Source organism: Miscanthus floridulus, chromosome 2 (assembly GCF_019320115.1).
Source record: "Miscanthus floridulus cultivar M001 chromosome 2, ASM1932011v1, whole genome shotgun sequence".
Lineage (NCBI taxonomy): Eukaryota > Viridiplantae > Streptophyta > Magnoliopsida > Poales > Poaceae > Miscanthus > Miscanthus floridulus.
The window spans coordinates 6656237-6675993 of record NC_089581.1 but is presented as its reverse complement, the minus strand read 5'-3'; the positions used below and the strand labels follow the sequence as shown (position 1 = coordinate 6675993).

The 19757-nt window shown below is 45.0% G+C and overlaps 1 protein-coding gene and 1 long non-coding RNA gene across 2 annotated transcripts; both read right to left on the bottom strand.

The window, feature by feature from the left end:
* Positions 1-630: 630 nt before the first annotated feature.
* On the bottom strand, positions 631-11981 carry LOC136536021 (uncharacterized). The gene is made up of 7 exons (XM_066528451.1): positions 11942-11981; positions 9502-9999; positions 9323-9398; positions 8733-8820; positions 8468-8606; positions 3876-4147; positions 631-1561 (listed from the first exon to the last, which is right to left on the bottom strand). The coding sequence occupies exons 1-6, from the start codon at positions 11979-11981 to the stop codon at positions 3909-3911; spliced, it is 1080 nt and encodes a 359-aa protein (XP_066384548.1). The 3' UTR covers positions 631-1561; positions 3876-3908.
* Positions 11982-12880: 899 nt separating this feature from the next.
* LOC136537783 (uncharacterized) lies at positions 12881-13860 on the bottom strand. The gene is made up of 3 exons (XR_010779139.1): positions 13659-13860; positions 13458-13549; positions 12881-13366 (listed from the first exon to the last, which is right to left on the bottom strand). It is a non-coding gene; the product is annotated as an uncharacterized lncRNA (long non-coding RNA).
* Between the last annotated feature and the right edge of the window lie 5897 nt (positions 13861-19757).

Genomic DNA, 19757 nt, shown 5'->3' with positions numbered 1-19757 from the left:
AACCTAAGCTCGCCCAGCGTGGTGTCAAGCTTAGCGTTCCAGGTTCACAGGGCCTATCGTATCCCATAGAGCATCTTGCGTAGTCGGAGCACCCTATGCTCCACTCCCTTGATGGCAAACCCCAGAGGTTGTATGACGAAGACCATCTCCACCAGCTCGCCTTGAGGAAGGCCTGATTTTACGTCCAGGTCATGGGCGCGCCAATCCTTCGCTGCTGCTAAAGCTAGTAGCAGTTGGATAGACTCCATGCGCGCTACCAGCACAAAGACTTCCTCGAAGTCGATGCCCTCACTGCTAGGACAAAGCCTCAGGCGACTGAGGCATGCCTTGTGCTTGACTAATGGCGCTGCGCTCGTCCCGCTTGACCTTGTACACCCACTTCAGGCCGATCAGACAACATCCTATAGGTGGATCGACGAGCTCCCATCTTATTTTCCTCAATCGCCTTCATCTCTGTAACAGAACCAACCAAATCTTAAGAACGTAAGTACAAAAACAATCACCGAAGCGATCAAATTCCTGTACTTAAGCTCCCATAATCCCGGTAGTTCGAAAATCATGAAGGATTTCAACCAACTCTCAACATACAAACCAAGATCGTAGTGATTCAACACAACACATCATCCGTTACAATATTTCATAAGTAGCATTCGAATTACATCCATCAGAGTTCAAATAACATATTACAAACCAAGTTTGAGTGTGCGGAAGCAACATAGTTTAGTACAAAACATCATAGTTTTCAAATACATTGCCAAGTCTGAGTCATGTCCCACAAAAGTATCATCAGGTACGAGAACTAGTAGAGACCGCGCCCAACGGTCTAGTCTTCATCCCCAGCTGGGAGAAGGTGGTACTTGCAGCAACCAAAGTAGAACTGGTCATTTACAACAGGTGGGAGATAAAACCTAAGTACGAGAAGGTACTCAGCTAGACTTACCCGTCAAAACCAGAAATAAAAGACACCAAGGATCATGCAAGGCTTTTCAGGTGGGCTAGCTTGACACAGTTGCATAAAAGAGCTTATGATTATAGTAACTAATTTAAACTTAGCATCAAGCTTATCATCATTTACCTGTCCACTAGATTAGCACATGTACTAGAGCACTCACTTATTAGGAGCAAATAATATTAACCATAGCAGGTATAATAAGGCTGTCATCATCATATCATCATTTCCGAACCATCATGTTATTTAGTGTATCTACATTGGAGATAAGCCCGTCAAGTTCTCACTAACCTGAGCTACATAGGACTCAGGGTAACAATATCTGGACAAGGATTGGATAACCAATGCAGCAAGTGTTTGCATCCAACACCTAAACTTAATGCAACAATATATATATGTAACAATAATACTGTAACTGCATTTCGGAAATTAGGAGGCTTAATATGCTCTGGGGCTTGCCTTTCACAAAGTTGCACGGCCGGTGATCCAGGCACTCAACGGCGACCTCGTCTGGCACTTCTCCTGAAGGCTGCACCTCCTGAACCTTCGGTGTCGGCTGCTGCTGCTCGCTCAGTTCCTCGAATTCTAGCAGTGTTACTCCCTCTGGTACACCTATTGCATGCCGATGCACAAGATAAATATCATGGATGCATAAGGAATGACATGATGCTCATGATGAATGAATCACAGTAAATGTTTAACAAAAACATCACTGGACACTCGTTTACCGATTTAAAATAGCTCTATTCAAATCACTTTAAAACATGTATCTCACTTAACTTGAAGAACGAGATCTACTTACCTAACTTGCATAACCTAAGATAAAGGTGCTCATCTTCAGTTAAAGGCCTAACACCTAGGAACATTACCACAACTTAGAAATAGTAAAGGCATACTTAAATCAAAGTTAAGGTTTTACATGCAACGAGTAGTTTCTTAATTCACTCATAACCAGAGTTCTATAACTTCAAATGACTTGCATGATTACCCCTATTTCATGCCATTTGGAGCTACCTAGAAAAAGATATAATTACCCCTATTTCTTGCATGATTAAAAGAGATAAATAGAAACTCCCATTTTCATAACAGAACATGGCATGGATTATATTTTTAGTAGAAACTAGACATTATCATGAACTCAACAAAATTAGAACCACGTCATTTGGATCTACCATCTAAGAGCTACATATTTTTGAATATGTACACAAATCTGTGAAATAAATAAAACAAAACAAAACAAGAAAACCTATTCAACTACAGGTGGGCCGGCCCGAGGAAATGGCAGCCCGCGAGCAGGCGTAGGCACGGCCCAGCCAGGCTCCCACCTCAGCCGCGGCGACTGACGCGCGGGACCCACGCAACAGAGAGACAGGCAGGGGAGGAGAAGGAGACGATGGCGTAGCTCGTCGACGGTGGCTCCTCCGGCGAGGTCAGCGGTGCTACGGCGGTTAACTCACTCGTGCGCATCTATTGGTGCCCTCAATTGAAGCTAGTACTACGGCTACAGGGGTTGGCGACGAGCATGGCGGCGCACGGCCATGGCATGGCTGGCTCCGGCGAGATGACGGCGTCGCAGCCCTATATGGTGACCCTACGAGCTTCAGCAGTGCTCCTAGGACCTAGCGCAAGGCAGTGGAGGGATGGCAAGGGCACGAGGATAGCTGGCCGCGTGGAGCGCCAACTCCGGCGAGGTCAGCCATGGCGGCGGTGGAAGAAAACGACGCATTCGTCCTTACCGAGACTCGATTGACCCGATTGCACATTGGGGATGGTAGAGGGGATCACGGCGAGGCTCAGGGTGAATGGGGCTATGCATTTTTGCTACGAGGTGTGAGCTAGGCGATGGCGACACCCGGTCGACAATGGTGGAGCTGCTGTGGACTCGGCGCTGCGCGCGGAGAAGGCGAAAGGGAAGTAATGGGGCTGGCGGGTGCATTCGGGCAGGCACTGGCCCACTTCTAGAGCACGGACGCGCGACGTGGAGACCTCGGCAGCGCATGAACGCCATGCGGCGAGCGTCTCCTGAGCCGGTCGGCCATGGCGACACTGGCCATTTTCTGAAAATGGCGATTCAGTGTTCGATGGTGATGACTGACAGCACGTATTCGACGCGTCAACACGGCTAATCCATCGATCTATTGTGAAAACAGTGTACATGAAAAATGTAGGCCTACCATCCATCTACAACTTCTTTTCAAGGACCATCCTCTAATTCACCATGGATCAGCAGTTACATCAAGTCAAAGTGGGCTTGATCCAACTGAAAATGTAGTTAAGACTTAGAATATTTTCTAAGTGTGAAATCAGCATGAAATTCTGACTTGTGGGCCATGTTTGAGGTTGTTCCACACATTTTCATGAGTTGATCATAAAACAACTTTTGTTCCTTGATAAATTAGCTACAACTTTGGTAAAGAGTGCACAACCATGCAAAGTCTCTAAGTTGGTCTTTTGAATCGGTCAAACTGTGGCACTCTAGGGGTCAATTCCAGTCAAACTTCCACTTGAGGGCAATTTTGTCATTTAGATCTACATGAACAATGTCCAAACAATTACCCTAAGTGTAGTTAAGGCGTATTAGACCATGATCAACCACCTTACACCATTGTTATACTAACTTCTAATGATCACATGTGATAAAGCAAATAAAACAAGCAATTCACTCATATGTTTCAATTCCATGTTTCACATGTTTCATGACTTGGTTGTTATTTTACACTTGTCACATTACTACCATATTGCCATGTTTCAAGGTATGAGAAATTCATGTTGCATTCACAGGTTACACCATTACTATTCACAACAATCCAGTATGAAACACACACAGTTGAAAATGTTGCATATGCATGTTTCAGCAACAATGGCATGATAAGATAGATGATGCACATGTTTATAAGATAAAATGCAATTAGTGGAAGCCAAATACCTAGGGTGTTACAATCTCCTCCAGCATCGCGCGTCACCAATTTGCATCGCGCTCGGCCAGCGCGAACGTGGGTGGTTCCTCTACACTAATAAAAAGCAGCTCTAGGTCATTGAGCAGCCGACCCGCCAAACCTGAGGACCCTGTGCCACCGATGATGTTGTCCAGCTTACGGAACCATACCTCCTCACCGTCATGGAAAACATCCACAAACTCTATGATGTCGCTTGGAGGTAAGACGAACTCGATCGGCGTCGATGGAGTCCCCTGTTCCACTGGAGTGGTCGGCACAGCACCCGGAGTTAATCAATAACATGTCGAAACACCTTGAGAGTTTAGAACTAAAACACTTTATGGGAAACGAAGCCTTACTTGACGACGTGGATACGTAGACTAGTACGTTAGTCATTAAAGCTAGCTCATAGCTTGCGGAGCGTAATCGTATTTTAGAGTTGCAGTTGTCGTTGATTATTTATGTCTCTACGTTGCACCCATGTATATCATAATAGGAACAATGATGGATCATGGAGTCGACTGAAGTAGCGGAAAAGATGGTGCCTTGATGATCGTGCTACCATAAAGGAATGCTAACTTTTGGTTATATCTTACCTAGGCAAGCCCCGGTGCATAACCCCTATTATTCTGCACTTTATTTGATGCTTGTGCATTAAGTTTTAAGGAGTTGAATGAAAACCACTTGCATATATATATCCTTATCCTATGAGTCCTACTAGTATATCAGGATCATGTAGATTGCTATGCTATAGAATTCGGTAGAAGTCGAGTGATTACCTGTCACTCGCGAGAGATAGTAAAGATATTATTGTTGTTATTATATTACTATCACATGGAATATATATGGATGATAACTGGAGACCGGGCGGAATGGTACTTTGGATCTAGACTTGGTTAGGCATTCGAGCGAGGCTCAGATTGCATTTGTTCCGCCTATGTCGATTGAGGACCGTCCGTTGCTGTGGATGGTAGTCAGGTCACAGACTTATTATCCTGAGCACATACTTACTTATGGGAGCGGAAAGACTCATTACGCTCTTGTCGTGGGTTCCGACTCTTTCTGGACCGACTGATTGGAGGCGGGGAAAGGTGGAGGTCTAAGCACCATACTGAGATCGGGTCTCAAGTGTGGGGGCTTGGAGTCTAAGTTTGGACAGGGACCTGGACCCCTTGACAAGAGTGAAATGGGTTGGTCTCGTTTGTGCCTGGGGTACAAACGGGGCGTGTGTTTTGGGGTACCCAGCTGTGATACATTGGTTCGTGAATCGCCGTTTCCGTGAGACGGGACGACTTGGCTATGGTCTAGCAGCGTAGTAAGAACTGGAATATGAAAGATGGTAAAATGGTTCTGATTGCTCACCACCTTCTTGAAAGTAGCATAGGTGCTTACATAGAATGGTTAGTTAATGAACTAATGATGACTGCTAATAAAATTGACTATAAAGACGCACGTTTAGTAATGCTTCCTGCAGATGCATTAACCCACAAGCTAGATAGCCTTGCATATCCTTGGAGTCTTTTATTTTTCTCCTGTCAGGTAAGTCTTGCTGAGTACAATCGAGTACTCAGGGTTTTATTCCCCCCTGTTGCAGGTGATCGGATGATACTTAGAGCTGACTCTTGTGTGTGGAAACCTCCTGGTGGGCCCAGAGAGGATTCTTTCTCGCTGCGACCGTAGTATTTATTTATAACCCTCACTAAAGTTTTTTTATAAGAAAAGATATAAAATTTGCTAGCGTCTTTTGTATATAAATGTCCACTACGTTAATGCTCTACCATGTCATTAAATTAATCTTTGTTCCCTCTGTAACTCCGATAACCTTGTTATATTCCGCTGTTATAATCAATTGAGGTAATATTATGTTACGGTAATAAAGTGATGTAAGAAATGGCTTAAGAATGTTATAAGCTTTATTCTCTCATTTATGATCATGATGGAAAAATATGGATTTTCGAATTCTCCTTTGAGGTGTGTTCGACGGAACTGCGTAGTTTAGTGTCCTCTCCTAAGTACTTAGTGTCTAATGAAAGACAAGTACTTCTGTGAAACATTAGATTAGACGGTTCTGCCACGTAATCCTCATAATCATCTAAACCCATAACTGGTGAAATCCCAGCCGAACCATGATCTTCTGCAAATAATCCCACTCCAGCCTGTCATATGCTTTCCTCATGTCGAATTTCAAAGCACAACATCCACTACAGGAACTGCTGGCTTCCCCGAGTGCCAGCTGCACTCGGGGAAGGCCCAGTTGCACTCGGGGAAGCCTTCCCCGAGTGCAACACTCGGGGAAGAGCCTCCGGCTAATCCTTTCACGGGAAAGGCGCCTTCCCCGAGTGTCGAAAATCGTGCACTCGGGGAAGGCTTTGCCGAGTGCCGTGCTGGCACTCGGGGAAGATTTCACGCCGTTGGCCGACGGCCGACGCCGTTTTCTTTTTCTTTTTTTTTATTTTCTTCCCCGAGTGCAACACTCGGGAAAGATTTTTGATTTTTTTTTAAATACTCTTTGCCGAGTGCCGCAGCTCAGACACTCGGCAAAGAAATTTTATTTTTTTAAAAAAAAACTCTTCCCCGAGTGCCTGGGCTGTGGCACTCGGCAAAGAAATTTGTTTTTTTTTTTAAAAAACCCTCTTCCCCGAGTGCCGCAGACCAGGCACTCGTGGAAGCCTGTTTTCTTATTTTTTTTAAAAAAAAAGATGTCTATTATGGCATATTATTGATTGTAGTAACAGTACATGCTCTGTAGGTCACACCAATGGGTATTATTGCACTGAAGTGCTATAATACCAAAATAAACACAATATACAATACAAAATCGTTTCTTAGTACAGCCACAATTTTTGGATCTAAGATAACTTGAAAAAGATTACAATAGCAGAAGAGCAAGGTACCCAAACTATAAAATTACTCAATGGGCCAATTATGATAAATTCACAATATGCATTGCATAACATGTTCACGTTGCCAGACTTAGGAAATTTAGTGCAATTTTGAAAGAAAATGGTCACAGGTACATATACAAATCATTGTAAATGGTCACTAGTACATACATCTATGTAGCCCTATGTGCAGCAGGTACCAAGAGATAGCATAAAGGATTTTCCTAATACATGAAAATTCAGAAATATAAAAGAAAAATACAATTGTCTCCAAGTAGGCCAAGTGCTTAATTTTCTAAAGCATTAGTTTGGCCTCAAATCTTCACGGAGTGAAGCCACGCCAATACTCAACCATGTCCAGTTCCCAACTAGCAAGCCAGAACTTGATGTTCTTTCCTTTTTTAAAAAAATACTACTTTATAAGTTAGAGCAGCCCACACTGTATGTGTGACAGCAGTTACATGTTCATATACAAAAACTTGTTCCAATGCATAGTAATTTATTTAATCCAAACAAGTCCTATTGCTCTGGAAAAACCACGTAAAAAACTGATTAACTTCTTGAGAGATCATACTACACTTCATGTTAGTATGTTAGTTAACTGACATTCCATGTTATCTGAATGATGCTATATGTGAAACAAGCATACACATATAATTTTGCAGGACAAGCTTTGCATAAAGTGGGAAAACTTCACAGGCAAAAGATAAAGGCAAGCTGTAAAAGAAGATAAATAGATTGCAGTACATACTCCAGAAAGTTAGAATTAAAATTAACCTGTCATTTTTATTGAAACCAAATCGATCAACACTGTTAGAAAAATACTTGTTTAAAAAACACTCAAATTATAGCATGGAAAAGTCACAGTTTTGCAGATAAATGAGCCAATTCATGTTCTTTGCATCACAGTAACATATCCAAGTCAAAGCTCGCAAAAACCTGTGTACTGAAGCAGTAAGTATATATTGCAATAAAGAGCGCTAACAAATTTACCTAACCAACCAATATCTTAAATCTCAAATAACAAGCATCCATCAGACACAATCATAGGAGGGTACAATTAAGGATTTAGCTGCTGCAAAGAGCAAAAACAAATTTTGAATGCATTTACCATACTATATATGCCATCTCACTCGAAGAACAACAATTATTGATGCCTTTACCATACTATTTATGTCATACATATCACTTGAAGAACAACAGTTACTTTGGCAAAGAAGGAAACAATTGTTATCAGAAAAGTCAATAAGCTATGATGCCTTATTCATTATCATAATCAAGCATTGTATATTTGAAAAGGACAAATGAATGTTGTAACCCGATCAATCTAAATAATAATAGTAGAATTTAACCGGCACGTGAACACGCATATGAATAACCAGAAGCTATGGGTTACTCAATTTTCTGAGTGGTACTGATTATTGCAGGAATCCTGATCAATGCGAGGTACAATCAAATAAACAATTATCTCGAATAAAACCTCACTAGCATCTATCAAACAGCGATTGTAGTATTCAGAATATAAGTAAGATTGACATCTAAGCACACCTCCAGGCAATATAAGTAAACTAAAATTGACAAGGCAATGAAATTTTAGAAAATCTGAAGCGTTCTAGTACAGTTACATAGGAAAAAAAAGCACTGCCAAATTGCTATGAGAGAATATGATGGTTATTCCACCCTATGGCACATTATCATACCTGCAGTTATTTCGCCGCCAGGCCCAGCAACCTGCAAATTTGGTCCCTCTTTTGTATCCTTATCTTGCTGATTGGATTTATCCTTCATTGATTTCAGGTTACCACCAGCTTCATCCGATCCAGTTTGGGGGCTTGAAGCCTAATGAATGAAAAAGAATGTTAACAGAAACGAAAAAAACTAATACCGAGTCTAGCGGTCGCTTTTTTAGTACAGCTCTTAAGTAAACAGGTTTGTGCATCCTGAGAAAAGAGGCAGAAGTCAAACCCGGTTCATCTTGGATTGTTCTGCATCTTGTCCTTTCTTAGATGATCTGTTATTTCTCAACTCATCCTCACGACACTGTCTCTCCATTCTGCAAAACCATGCCAAGACAAATGTATACTGAATGATGCATTCACATGATCATACAAATTCTGTAAAGGCCCCAGTTAGAAAATCATTTATTCATTTGAACTAAGTGAGCAGACGTTAATTAAATGAGGAACACAGAAATGGAACCTCACTTATACAACTTACTAGCGCATCATTTCATGGGGGGGGGGGGGGGGGAGTGAAATACTCAAGCCTTCTGGCTATTAAAATTTAGGCTGATAGTGCTATTTAGTTTTTTTTGTGTGTTTGCAAGATTTTTATGACAATAAATCAAGAATAGGAAAGAGAAGGATTGCTATATGAATTTTATACAATACATAATGACATAAATCAGGTAGAGCAGATTGTTTGCTTAAACTTGCCAACTACAGATTTAATACATAATGACATGTTCTGACCAAAAATTAATCCAGGACTCACTGATTTAGCACATAACAAGAATTGCAATAACAGGAAGAAACAACAACACAAATGTTCCTCACCTTGTTCTTCTTCTCTTCCTCCTTGAGCCTCCGCTCCTCTTCCAGCTTCTTCCTCTTCTCCTCTCTCTTCTTCGCGCTGCACACATCAAACACGGAACAACCAACCCCCGAATCAGGAACAGAAATACCAAGGAAAACCAACGGGCTCAAGGGAGAGGAAGGCTCCTCTCCGCCCTCACCCGCCGGCGGAGGATTCTGCCCGTCGCCGCCCGTTGAGAGCCCCGCGAGCTTCTCCTCCAGACCAGACGCCGAGCCCGCGGGGCTGCTGGAGGCGAACTGGGGGGCGGACGGCGTCGGGGCTCGCCGGAGTTGGAGTCGGGGCGGACGGCTCGGGGACGTGGCTCGCCGCGACAGATCGGGGCTGGACGGCTCGGGGACGTGGCTCGTCGCGTCGTCGTGCTGCTTGCGGGGAGGCGTGGCCGCGGAGGAGGGGAGGCACAGCCGCAGAGGAGGGGAGGCGCGGGGAGACGCGGAGGCCGCGGCGTGCGGGCCGGCGGCGCTCCGGCAGGGGGGGATGCGGCGGCGGCGGCGGGTCGGGGGATGCAGGGCCGAGGCCGCGCGGGGGCCGGGGCGGCGGCGCGCAGGGGCGGGAGGCAGGGGCGGGGGCGCGCGGGGCCGGGGGCATGCCGGCGGCGGGGGGGCCAGCGGCGGCGGGTCGGGTGGCGGCGAAGAGCCTCCTGGCGGCGCGGGTGCAGGCGCGCGTGGTGTGGGGCGCGGGTGGGGGTGGTGGCCGGTTAGGTTTAGGATAAGGCCACGGCGGGCCGGCTAGTGGGCTTTTTTTTAAGTCTTCCCCGAGTGCCTTCTCTGGCCCTCGGGGAAGAAATTTTTATTTTTTGTTTTTTTTGCCTCATTTTTTTTGTGAGATCTTCCCACATTATTTAAAACTCCTTGTTCAAATTTGGGACAATTTTAACTTTTTTTTTGTTATATTTCGTTAATTTTTTTCGTTTCGTTGAATTTTTTTGCATACTTCAAATTTGAACTGCAGGTGCATGAAATAATAGAATTTCTTGATTGAAAAAATAATATTCATGATATTTAGTGTATGTTGAGGCCGTGTCCAGGAACTCACATGAAATTTCGAGCATCTTGTTGATGTAACATGACGAGGTACTTGCGGAAAAAGTGTTTTTAAATTATATAAAATCCGAACGAAGTTCGAAAATCACGAAACTTGTCTGGGCGTCGTGTTATCGCATGTAGAGGTTATGATAAAAAATTAAGAAGGTTTCGAGCAAGTTGCGACATCGGATGTCTAAAACCCAGACATCTCCGCATGTGATCACTTGTATAGGCATGCGGAGATGTCTGTGTTTTAGGCATCCGACGCCGCAACTTCATCGAAACCTTCTCAATTTTTTATCATAGCCTCTACATGCGATAACACGACGCCCAGACAAGTTTCGTGATTTTCGGACTTCGTTCGGATTTTATATAATTTAAATACATTTTTCCCGCAAGTTGTTCGTCATGTTACGTCAACAAGATGCTCGACATTTCATGCAAGTTCCTGGATAAGGCATCAACATACATCAAATATCATTAATATAATTTTTTGAATCACCAAATTCCATTATTTCATGCACCTGCAGTTCAAATTCGAAGTATGCAAAAAAAATTCAACGAAATGAAAAAAACTAACAAAATATAACAAAATAAGTCAAAATTGTCCCAAATATGAACATGCAGTTTTAAACAATGTGGGAAGGCCTCACAAAAAAAATGAGGTAAAAAAAACAAAAAAAACAAAAATTCTTCCCCGAGTGCCTTCCCTGGCACTCGGGGAAGAGGCCCTTTCCCGAGTGCCAGGACAGGGCACTCGGGGAAGGCAGCCTCTTCCCCGAGTGTCCTGTTCTGACACTCGGGAAAGTGCCTCTTCCCCGAGTGCCAGGGAAGGCACTCGGGGAAGAATTTTTGTTTTTTTTAAGTTTTAACGGCGTGGGCGGGGTGAACCGTCAAGTAACATGTTTCTTTGCCGAGTGCCGATCTTCCCCGAGTGTTGCACTCGGGGAAGAGGGCCTTTGCCGAGTGCTGCTCTTTACCGAGTGCCAGGATCTCTGCGGCACTCGGGAAAGCCTCTCTTCCCCGAGTGCAATTCTTCCCCGAGTGCAACACTCGGGGAAGATCCTCTTTCCCGAGTGTCCGATTTTTGACACTCGGGGAAGCCAGCGACACTCGGGGAATTTTGTCTCTCCCGTAGTGATCTGCTATCCCTTGCTCTCTTCTTCTTTATAAAGTGCAAGCACTCGTAGGCTGTAATTATATTATATGTAATTAGCCGGCCTGGAACGAAGGCCGACTGCTCCTCAAATATTACCTCTGGAAGGATACCCCTCAACCTATTAGCCACCGTCTTCGATGCAATTTTGTAAAGCACATTGCATAGGCTGATCGGTCTAAATTGACCAAGTTCCTCCGGATTCTCCACTTTTGGGATCAAAACAATGCTTGTGTTGTTGATAATAGAGAGGTCATCTTCTCCTCGCAACACTCGCAAGACAATAGACGTTACCTCCTCCCCGCACAGCTCCTAGTGACGCTGAAAAAATGTGCCGGATATCCGTCCGATCCGAGAGCTTTGGTTGGAAACATTTGGAACAAAGCTATAGATACACATACGTCCAAACATGTTTGTTTTCCGGCTCCGCCTATAGGCCATGCCTGGCGGGTGCAGTAGGGCCGGTTTGTTTTCCTAGAGACCGGTAGGGACCGGCCCCGAAAAAAAAAAGATTTCGTTTCTCCCGGACTTGGCTGGCGCCATGCTCTCCTAGGCCATTTTCGCCTGGGCTTTAAAGCTTCCCTGATTGGCCGTGTTTCTATAAGCCTTAATCCTAGGTAGTCCTTTACTAATGTGGTTGTACTCTCGTGCCTCGTCATCAATCTACAAGTTTAGCCTGACATTTTGCTTTTCCACAACCAATGGCTTGGAAAAACTTGTTTTATTCTATGCTAGCACCTCTTCTACAGCGTGTCACAAAACATCATTTTCCCCTTTCATAGTATTTGAACTATGTATATAACATTACTAGTTCTAGAGAGAATTTCATTACAAATATTGATTATTATTTTAGATATGTTATAATGCATTAATGAGTTCGTAACTCCCTGGTAAATTTTAAAAAGTAGCATAATGTGTATATTTAATTTAGATGATATTAACAATTCAAATGCTAGAGTTCATCAATAAAAATGAAAACGTGGATTATCATCTAATTTAGATAAATTAAAAATTCAAACCTAAATAATTTAAAATGTATCAACAGTTACTCATAGATTTCCAATAAACTTATAGTCAACAACAACATCAATTTCTGTTCTTGGGGTTTTCCAGCGTCTTAAAACATAAGAAAAGACAATATCTAAAAAGAGATATGACATATTACTTTACAAGAATATATTATTATTATTTATATATCTTGAACCAACCATCATGAACAGTAAATTGAGTATATTTAGTTATATAAAGATTAGTTTAGTAACCTGGACCAATGCCAAGTTTTTTTTTTTTTTTTTTTGGCATTGGTTCATCCCTCAATTGAGGACCTTCTTCCTTATCACCAAAGGCCATCGGCCAACAGTATGGATACAAGAGCTAATTACTAGTTAGCTAAAATTATCCCAGTACATCAAACAAGAGGGCTAATAGATGTGCTAATTTTTTAACCAAGTCTAAAACTCAGCTAATTTTTTGTCCAACTAGTAACTAGCCATAGCTCGTTCAAACATAATAATCATCTCCAAGTTCATGACGACCTTTCATATGTTCCAAAAGAGGAACAATCCAGATAGTTGGAGACACAAAAACACACATGCGATACAATGGGCTTCAGTCTGGGCCATAGCGCTGTGGATAGGGCCGGTGCACCCGTTCAGGTTCTAGGCGCAGCTTCCTCCTGAGTTTCAGCAGAGCACGCCATCTTCCCGTCTGAAATTCAGGTTCTAGGCGCAACTTCTAATAAGTTTCAGCAGAGCACACCATCTTCCCGCCTGAAGTCTTCATCGTCGCTTCAACATCATCGGAGGTAACAGCCAGGGACGTAGAGCCTAAAGGTAGAATTATACACAGTATGTTATTATAAACCAAAAATGTCCGATCTGGTTGTATAAACATGCAATCTGGAAAAATTGTACATACTTGTGTGGGGGTCGCTTGGGGATCAAACCGATTTCTTCAGCAATACGCATCTTCTTTCTCACATACTCATAGTACGTCCTTGGTTTCCAAAACTGAAAATGAAAAGCTGCCATATCAGCAAAGTAAAGTAAATTTGAGTGTGCATTGAAAGCTAGAGCAGAGGTACATCTATCATCTCAGAAAGAAAAAGAAGCCACTGACGTTTTCTACAATGGTGTCCATGACCAACTGATGAACATCACCATCTTGAGACTACAACGAGCAAAAACAAGTCGATGTGGAGAAACATTCCCATTAGACCTTGGTCTCATGTAAGAAGGTTACCTTTTTAACAATGCGATCCAAATGGGGTTTATACTGGACAAGAAGATATAAAACAATTAAACACAGATGATAAAATAGTTTTTTTTTTGTGTGTGTGTGGGGGGGGGGGGGGGGGGGGCAGAACCAAAAGGCTAGAGAAATTGAAGTAACATAACATGTGTGGAGAAAGGCAACTTACAAGCCGTTCGATTGGAAATAGATTCGGTTCGAACTGAGTTCCCCATAGAAACATGGACTGATACATGTCTTCATTGTACACGAATCTCAAAGCATCTGTGAAATTCATCTAAGCAATGTTGAAAGCAAAGAAATGTCTCTGTCAGCAAGCATATAAAGCTTGAACAAATAGAGGGGAAAACACAACATCCCTGGTTTGGCGGTTTAGCATATTCAGGCAAGAATGAAACCTGTTTCCTAGCAAGCAGCTCCCACATCTTAGTAAGGAAACCAGCATAAGCATAATCATCCTCCACACCCCCACACAAATTCCTTAATAAAAAATAAAATATCAAACATCGTCATAATTTGCAATGCCAACTAAATTAACATGCGATGGCAGGGCATTACATAGAATCTTGCGACAATTGTAGTGTTGTAAACAGAGGGAAATTCTTCTGCGATCTTCAATGCATGATACAAGAGCAGATTCTCAATTCTTTGACACTAAACAACAAAGCAGCTTTTAGAATGTAAGTTGCAAGAGTAAAGAACCAAATGCATTCAGTGAAACCTTTAACCATGAGACTTTTGGTGAATATTTACCTTCCCTGACCTCTCTGTTATGTACAATCCAATCAACTGCATGAGAAAAGAAGGCAAATCAGAACACTGATGACATATGAACAGTAGTGTACAAAGATCACATTACGCACACCTTAGTTTTTCTTGATAACTTCTCCCAGAAATGGATAAATTGTTGGTCATCTGCAAGCTTATTACGAGTGTAGGGGCAAATTCCCAAGCCTTCGAACTCTACCTGCACAATGAAAACATTATCTGTAGCACATTCATTGCTAGCAACAGTATTCATGCATAGACCACTATAACCAGTGCTATACTATCCTTGCAGAAATTCTATAGCGGCAGTCAATGGCATCATCTGTCTCCTAAACGTCTCACATAGGTCACCTTTAGCAACTATGGGATAAGTTTATCATCCTTGTGGAGGTTTAAAGTTTAAAATGATGTATTATGTGGCACTTTGCTATGTTAAACGTTTGCGGATTAGTTTCTTGGCGCCAGTTGGATGAACCCTATGTGTTCATTCCAAAGTGGCTTCTTGCCAGGCTCGTTTTATGTTTTGGTTGCATCAAACTCATGTAATTTTGTTGCTGTCAAGTAATGAAATTCGGCTATGCCGTTGTGGAAAAAAATTATGTGGCACTTGCAAGGACTGTTGTCTATTTGCATTTGCATGGTTTGTAAACAAAGTAGGCATGGTGCGAACTGCAAACAATTCAGAAACAGTAGGGCAGTGGCAGAGCTAGGACGGGTGCCTTGTGCCCACAGGTACACCCAAACTTTGGGTTTGTCATTATGCATCACCTAATTGCATGTAAGCTAAATCCTGCATGCTAAAGAATTCTTGGCCATAGGTGTGCACCTGAATGTAGTGATTTCACTACTTATCTGCCCATAAAGTTCTATATATCATCGATCTGGCCACAAAGCTCACATGGCCATGTACATGACAGGATGAGCTCTCCACCATCTGTATTAAAGATATGCTGTCCACTATTGCATTTCTCTCAATAGAGAGTAAAGAACTCGTTTTGATGACATGGTTGATAGCTTTCTGTTTGTATTTCAAGCATACTAGCAGCTTATTTCCATTGTATGTGATGTTATCATGCTGCAGTAGAGGCGTGGTGCAAAGTGAAAAGGAGGGGAAACGCATAGTTAGGCATCAGAGGGGGCAACCGTGCGATTATATCAACAGGGCTCTGCCTTTATTGTAGGAGAACAAGAGATCCACCACAACATAATGTGGCCATGTGGGCTTAGCAGCATTTTTTTGTGCATAAGTTGTTTTACCTTTGTGCACAACGCACAAGGACTGGACTGCATTCTTTCTTGCAAAGTGACACATTCCAAACTCCAAACCAACAATGGGATTTGAGTACCTAGTGGTCTATACAAAGTGTGAAACCTTCCTAGCATATGGCCTCAGCATCTCTCAGCTTCAGAATGACAGGTCGTGATAATGTAACAGTCAAAACAGAAAACAACTCATACTAAGGAATATAGTTGTTTAACACTTACAGTAACTCGAAGCACCATGCGCTGGTAATCCTCCACACGAGCAAACTTGCAGTACGTAGGGTCAAAGAACCAATCAAAATCGCACTCATAATGATCATAGTACCCATTGTCTTCAAGAACCGAGGGAGGGAATATCGCTAATACCCCGTTTGGATGTATATATTGGAGCATGGAATTGGGAATTGGAATAATGTTTCCCGAATTCTGGTGTTTGGATGTCCATGGCATTGAGATTTAGAATTGCAACCCCAATGCCTTGGTATTGGACCAGAACTAGGAGTGACCTCTCCCAATACAGAGGGGTAAGGCTCTGTATTGGGTGGAATTGGGCCGAGCGGTTCCTTGCCCGAGTCCCCGACGCCGCCCCGACGCTTCCCTCTTGCGGCTCCGACATTTCCCTCTCGCGCCCCTGCCGGTCAACCTCGCCGGGCGCCCTCACTGCCCCGACCCCTCCCCCGCCGGCTCACCGGCCCGACGCCTCCCCCGTCGAGCGCCCTCGCCGCCCCGACCCCTCCCCCACCGGTCAAGCTCGCCGCCCTCTCCTTCTTCCCCATGTCCGGTGAGGTGTGGGATCCTCTCCTTCTTCCCAAGCTCGACAATGGATCTAGGAGACCGAGCAGTTCTTCCTCGAGGCCACCACTGAGGTGCCTGGATCCCCACCGCCGGCGGTCTGCAGCCGGGGATCTAGGATCCCCTTCTTCCTCTCTGTCACCAGCGAGCCAGGTCTTGCATCTCTGGGGCAGCGCGCCGCGTCCGAGGACATCGTCGGTGGGGAAGAAGGCGAGTCGATTCAATTCGACGAGATATGTACATCCAAACATTTATTTGGTATTTGCCATGTCCTTGATTCCAAATAGCAATTTCATCTACATCCAAACATCTTATTTGGTATTGTAGCTCATTTCCAATATAGGATGATTTGGTATTGGTACCCAATTCAATGCCAGCCATCCAATATCTACATCCAGACAGACCTTAACAGAATTGCATTGTCCAGACCCCGGTATTTCTTCTGTATCAACGTCCCCAAAGCAAAGTTTAACTTTGTATGATCTTGACATGGCATTCTGCATCTGATGCTCTAATAGTAACAAAAAGTTACCTCATGAGCCCTGACGCGACACAGGGCGAGGCGTTGGTTCAATGCTGTCTGCTGCTCCTCATTGAAGTGAACCCAAAGCTCATCGTCATGAGCAGAAGCATAATCGTCATCAAGGGATGGGACGTCCATCCACTTGCGCAAACCATCTATCTCCTTGGTGAGCTTCTCGCCATCCCAGTCAAGGCCTTCGATTTGCTCTTGCTCTTGGTCTTGTCCGTGGACAATCTCGCCGGAAGAGCGGCCGGCACCATCGCGCGCAACGTTGCCGAGATCCCCAGAAGGTGTAGGTGTGCTTTGGATCTTGGGTCTCTTTTCACCGGTCCATGCGCTCGTTGCCTCCGTCCCAGCAGCTTCTCGCCCCTCGCTCACCGAAACTGAGGAGGACGCTTCACCGGATCCTCGCCAGCCGCCAGCGGCGCGCGCGAGATTGGAGCGGCCGTATTTTTTTTTTTACTGTTTGGCCATTTTTTCGAACAAAATTTACGTTTAGCCCCTGTGAGACTTAAACTCATCTTTAACCCTGAGATCGGCGCCATGAGTCCTGACGCCGAGGTGTCTGGCCGTGCACTGCAGGAAATCCTAGGTGGCGTTGACGTGGCCGGTACCTCGGCGTCAGAATACATGCCGCCGAGCTCGGCGCCGCAGATCTTGACGCCGAGCTCGGCGCCATGTATTCTGGCGCAGAGCATGCATTTAAAACAGGCGCTAGTACCGCATGTCTCCATCCACTGAGGACTTCGCCTCGTCGATCGGTGCGGCGCTGCGTCCCACGGACTCACGGAGCAAGCAGAGGAAGGGGAAGGGGAAGCGAGCAAATCGATTCAAATCCATCTCGATCACGTAGTAGTAGCAGCGTAATGTAGGCTATGCTAGCTACTCCTAGCTGCTAGCACGTCGTAGTACGATCTGGCAACTCAATCGCCATCAGTCACATCCGTGCGACAGCGCAGCCTGCCATGCGAACGGCACGTCACTCGCTGTTCGGCGGACGCGGCTGCGGTTGCACTGCCTCCAACTCTGGCCGGTTGCCCCTGCACCACAGCTCCAGCGATATCGACGACTGGTCGTCTGACACCGAAGGGACGGGACGAGGTGAGGGGGGCAAGGGCATCATCACGCCTATCGGCTACCGCTTCACTCTCCCCGCGCTGGGCGACGTCACTTCTTTACATGGACTCCAAAAAACAAAAGAGCAAAAAAATATAGTAGAGCCAGGTAGCCGAGATACGACTCCTACACTAGCAGCAGACGATGAAGATCTTCGCGAATTCCAAGGTACAAGATCTTCGTCTGCTGCTAGTGTAGGAGTCATATCTCGGCTACCTGGCTCTACTCTATTTTTTTGCTCTTTTGTTTTTTGGAGTCCATGTAAAGAAGTGACGTCGCCCAGCGCGGGGAGAGCGAAGCGGTAGCCGGTAGGCGTGATGATGCCCCTGCCCCCCTCGCCTCGTCCCGTCCCTTCGGTGTCAGACGGCCAGTCGTCGATATCGCTGGAGCTATGGTGCAGGGGCAACCGGCCAGAGCCGGAGGCAGTGCAACCGCAGCCGTGTCCGCCGAACAGCGAGTGACGTGCCGTTCGCACGGCAGGCTGCGCTGTCGCACGGACGTGACTGATGGCGATTGAGTTGCCAGATCATACTACGACGTGCTAGCAGCTAGGAGTAGCTAGCATAGCCTACAATACGCTGCTACTACTACGTGATCGAGATGGATTCGAATCGATTCGCTCGCTTCCCCTTCTCCTTCCTCCGCTTGCTCCGTGAGTCCATGGGACGCAGCGCCACACCGGTCGATGAGGTGAAGTCCTTGTTGGATGGAGACATGCGGTACTGGTGCATGCTTTAAATGCATGCTCGGCGCCGAGTTCGGCGTCATGTATTCTGGCGCCGAGGTACCGGCGACGGCAACGCCACCTAGGATTTCTGCAGTGCATGGCCAGGCACCTCGACGTCAAGATCTGTGGTGCCGAGATGTGTTATCTTGACGCCATGACTCATGGCGCCGACCCCTATGATCCAAAGATGAGTTTAAGTCTTTCAGGGATCAAACATAAATTTTGTTCGGAAAAAAAGTCAAATAGTAAAAAATACGGTTGGAGCGGCGACTCTCCATCTGCGATGGACAGGGATAAAGCGCGACCCGTCGCGCATAGGCAAATCCCGCGACCCCAGCCTGTGCAGTGGTTGAGCAGACATTTGCGAGTAGCGACCCACTCACTGCATGCGCATGCGGCAAAGCGACACCAGCCCTAGGACTGGGCCCCACGCTCCACGCTCGTGAGTCGTGACCAAACCAGCGCAGGTACCTTGCACAAAAATTGAAAAAAGAAAATCATGTTATTTAAATTGCTATAACTTTTGAACGACATATCCGTTTTTAATTCGTTAAATTTGTAGCTCACTCGGCTGATCCTAGCGCTTCTCTTACTCGATTTGTTGGCCGTCCATCCTGCTGTTGTCAGCGGTGGAGATGTAGCGAGCGGTCGCGGGGCCCAAGGTGGCAGGCGGAGCCTTCCTACCGCTGCTGCATCAGCGTTCGGTTTTAACCGAAGGTTCGTTTCGGTTTTTTTGGTTTTCTAAAATTTCGGTTCTAGAAAATGACCCCGATCGGTT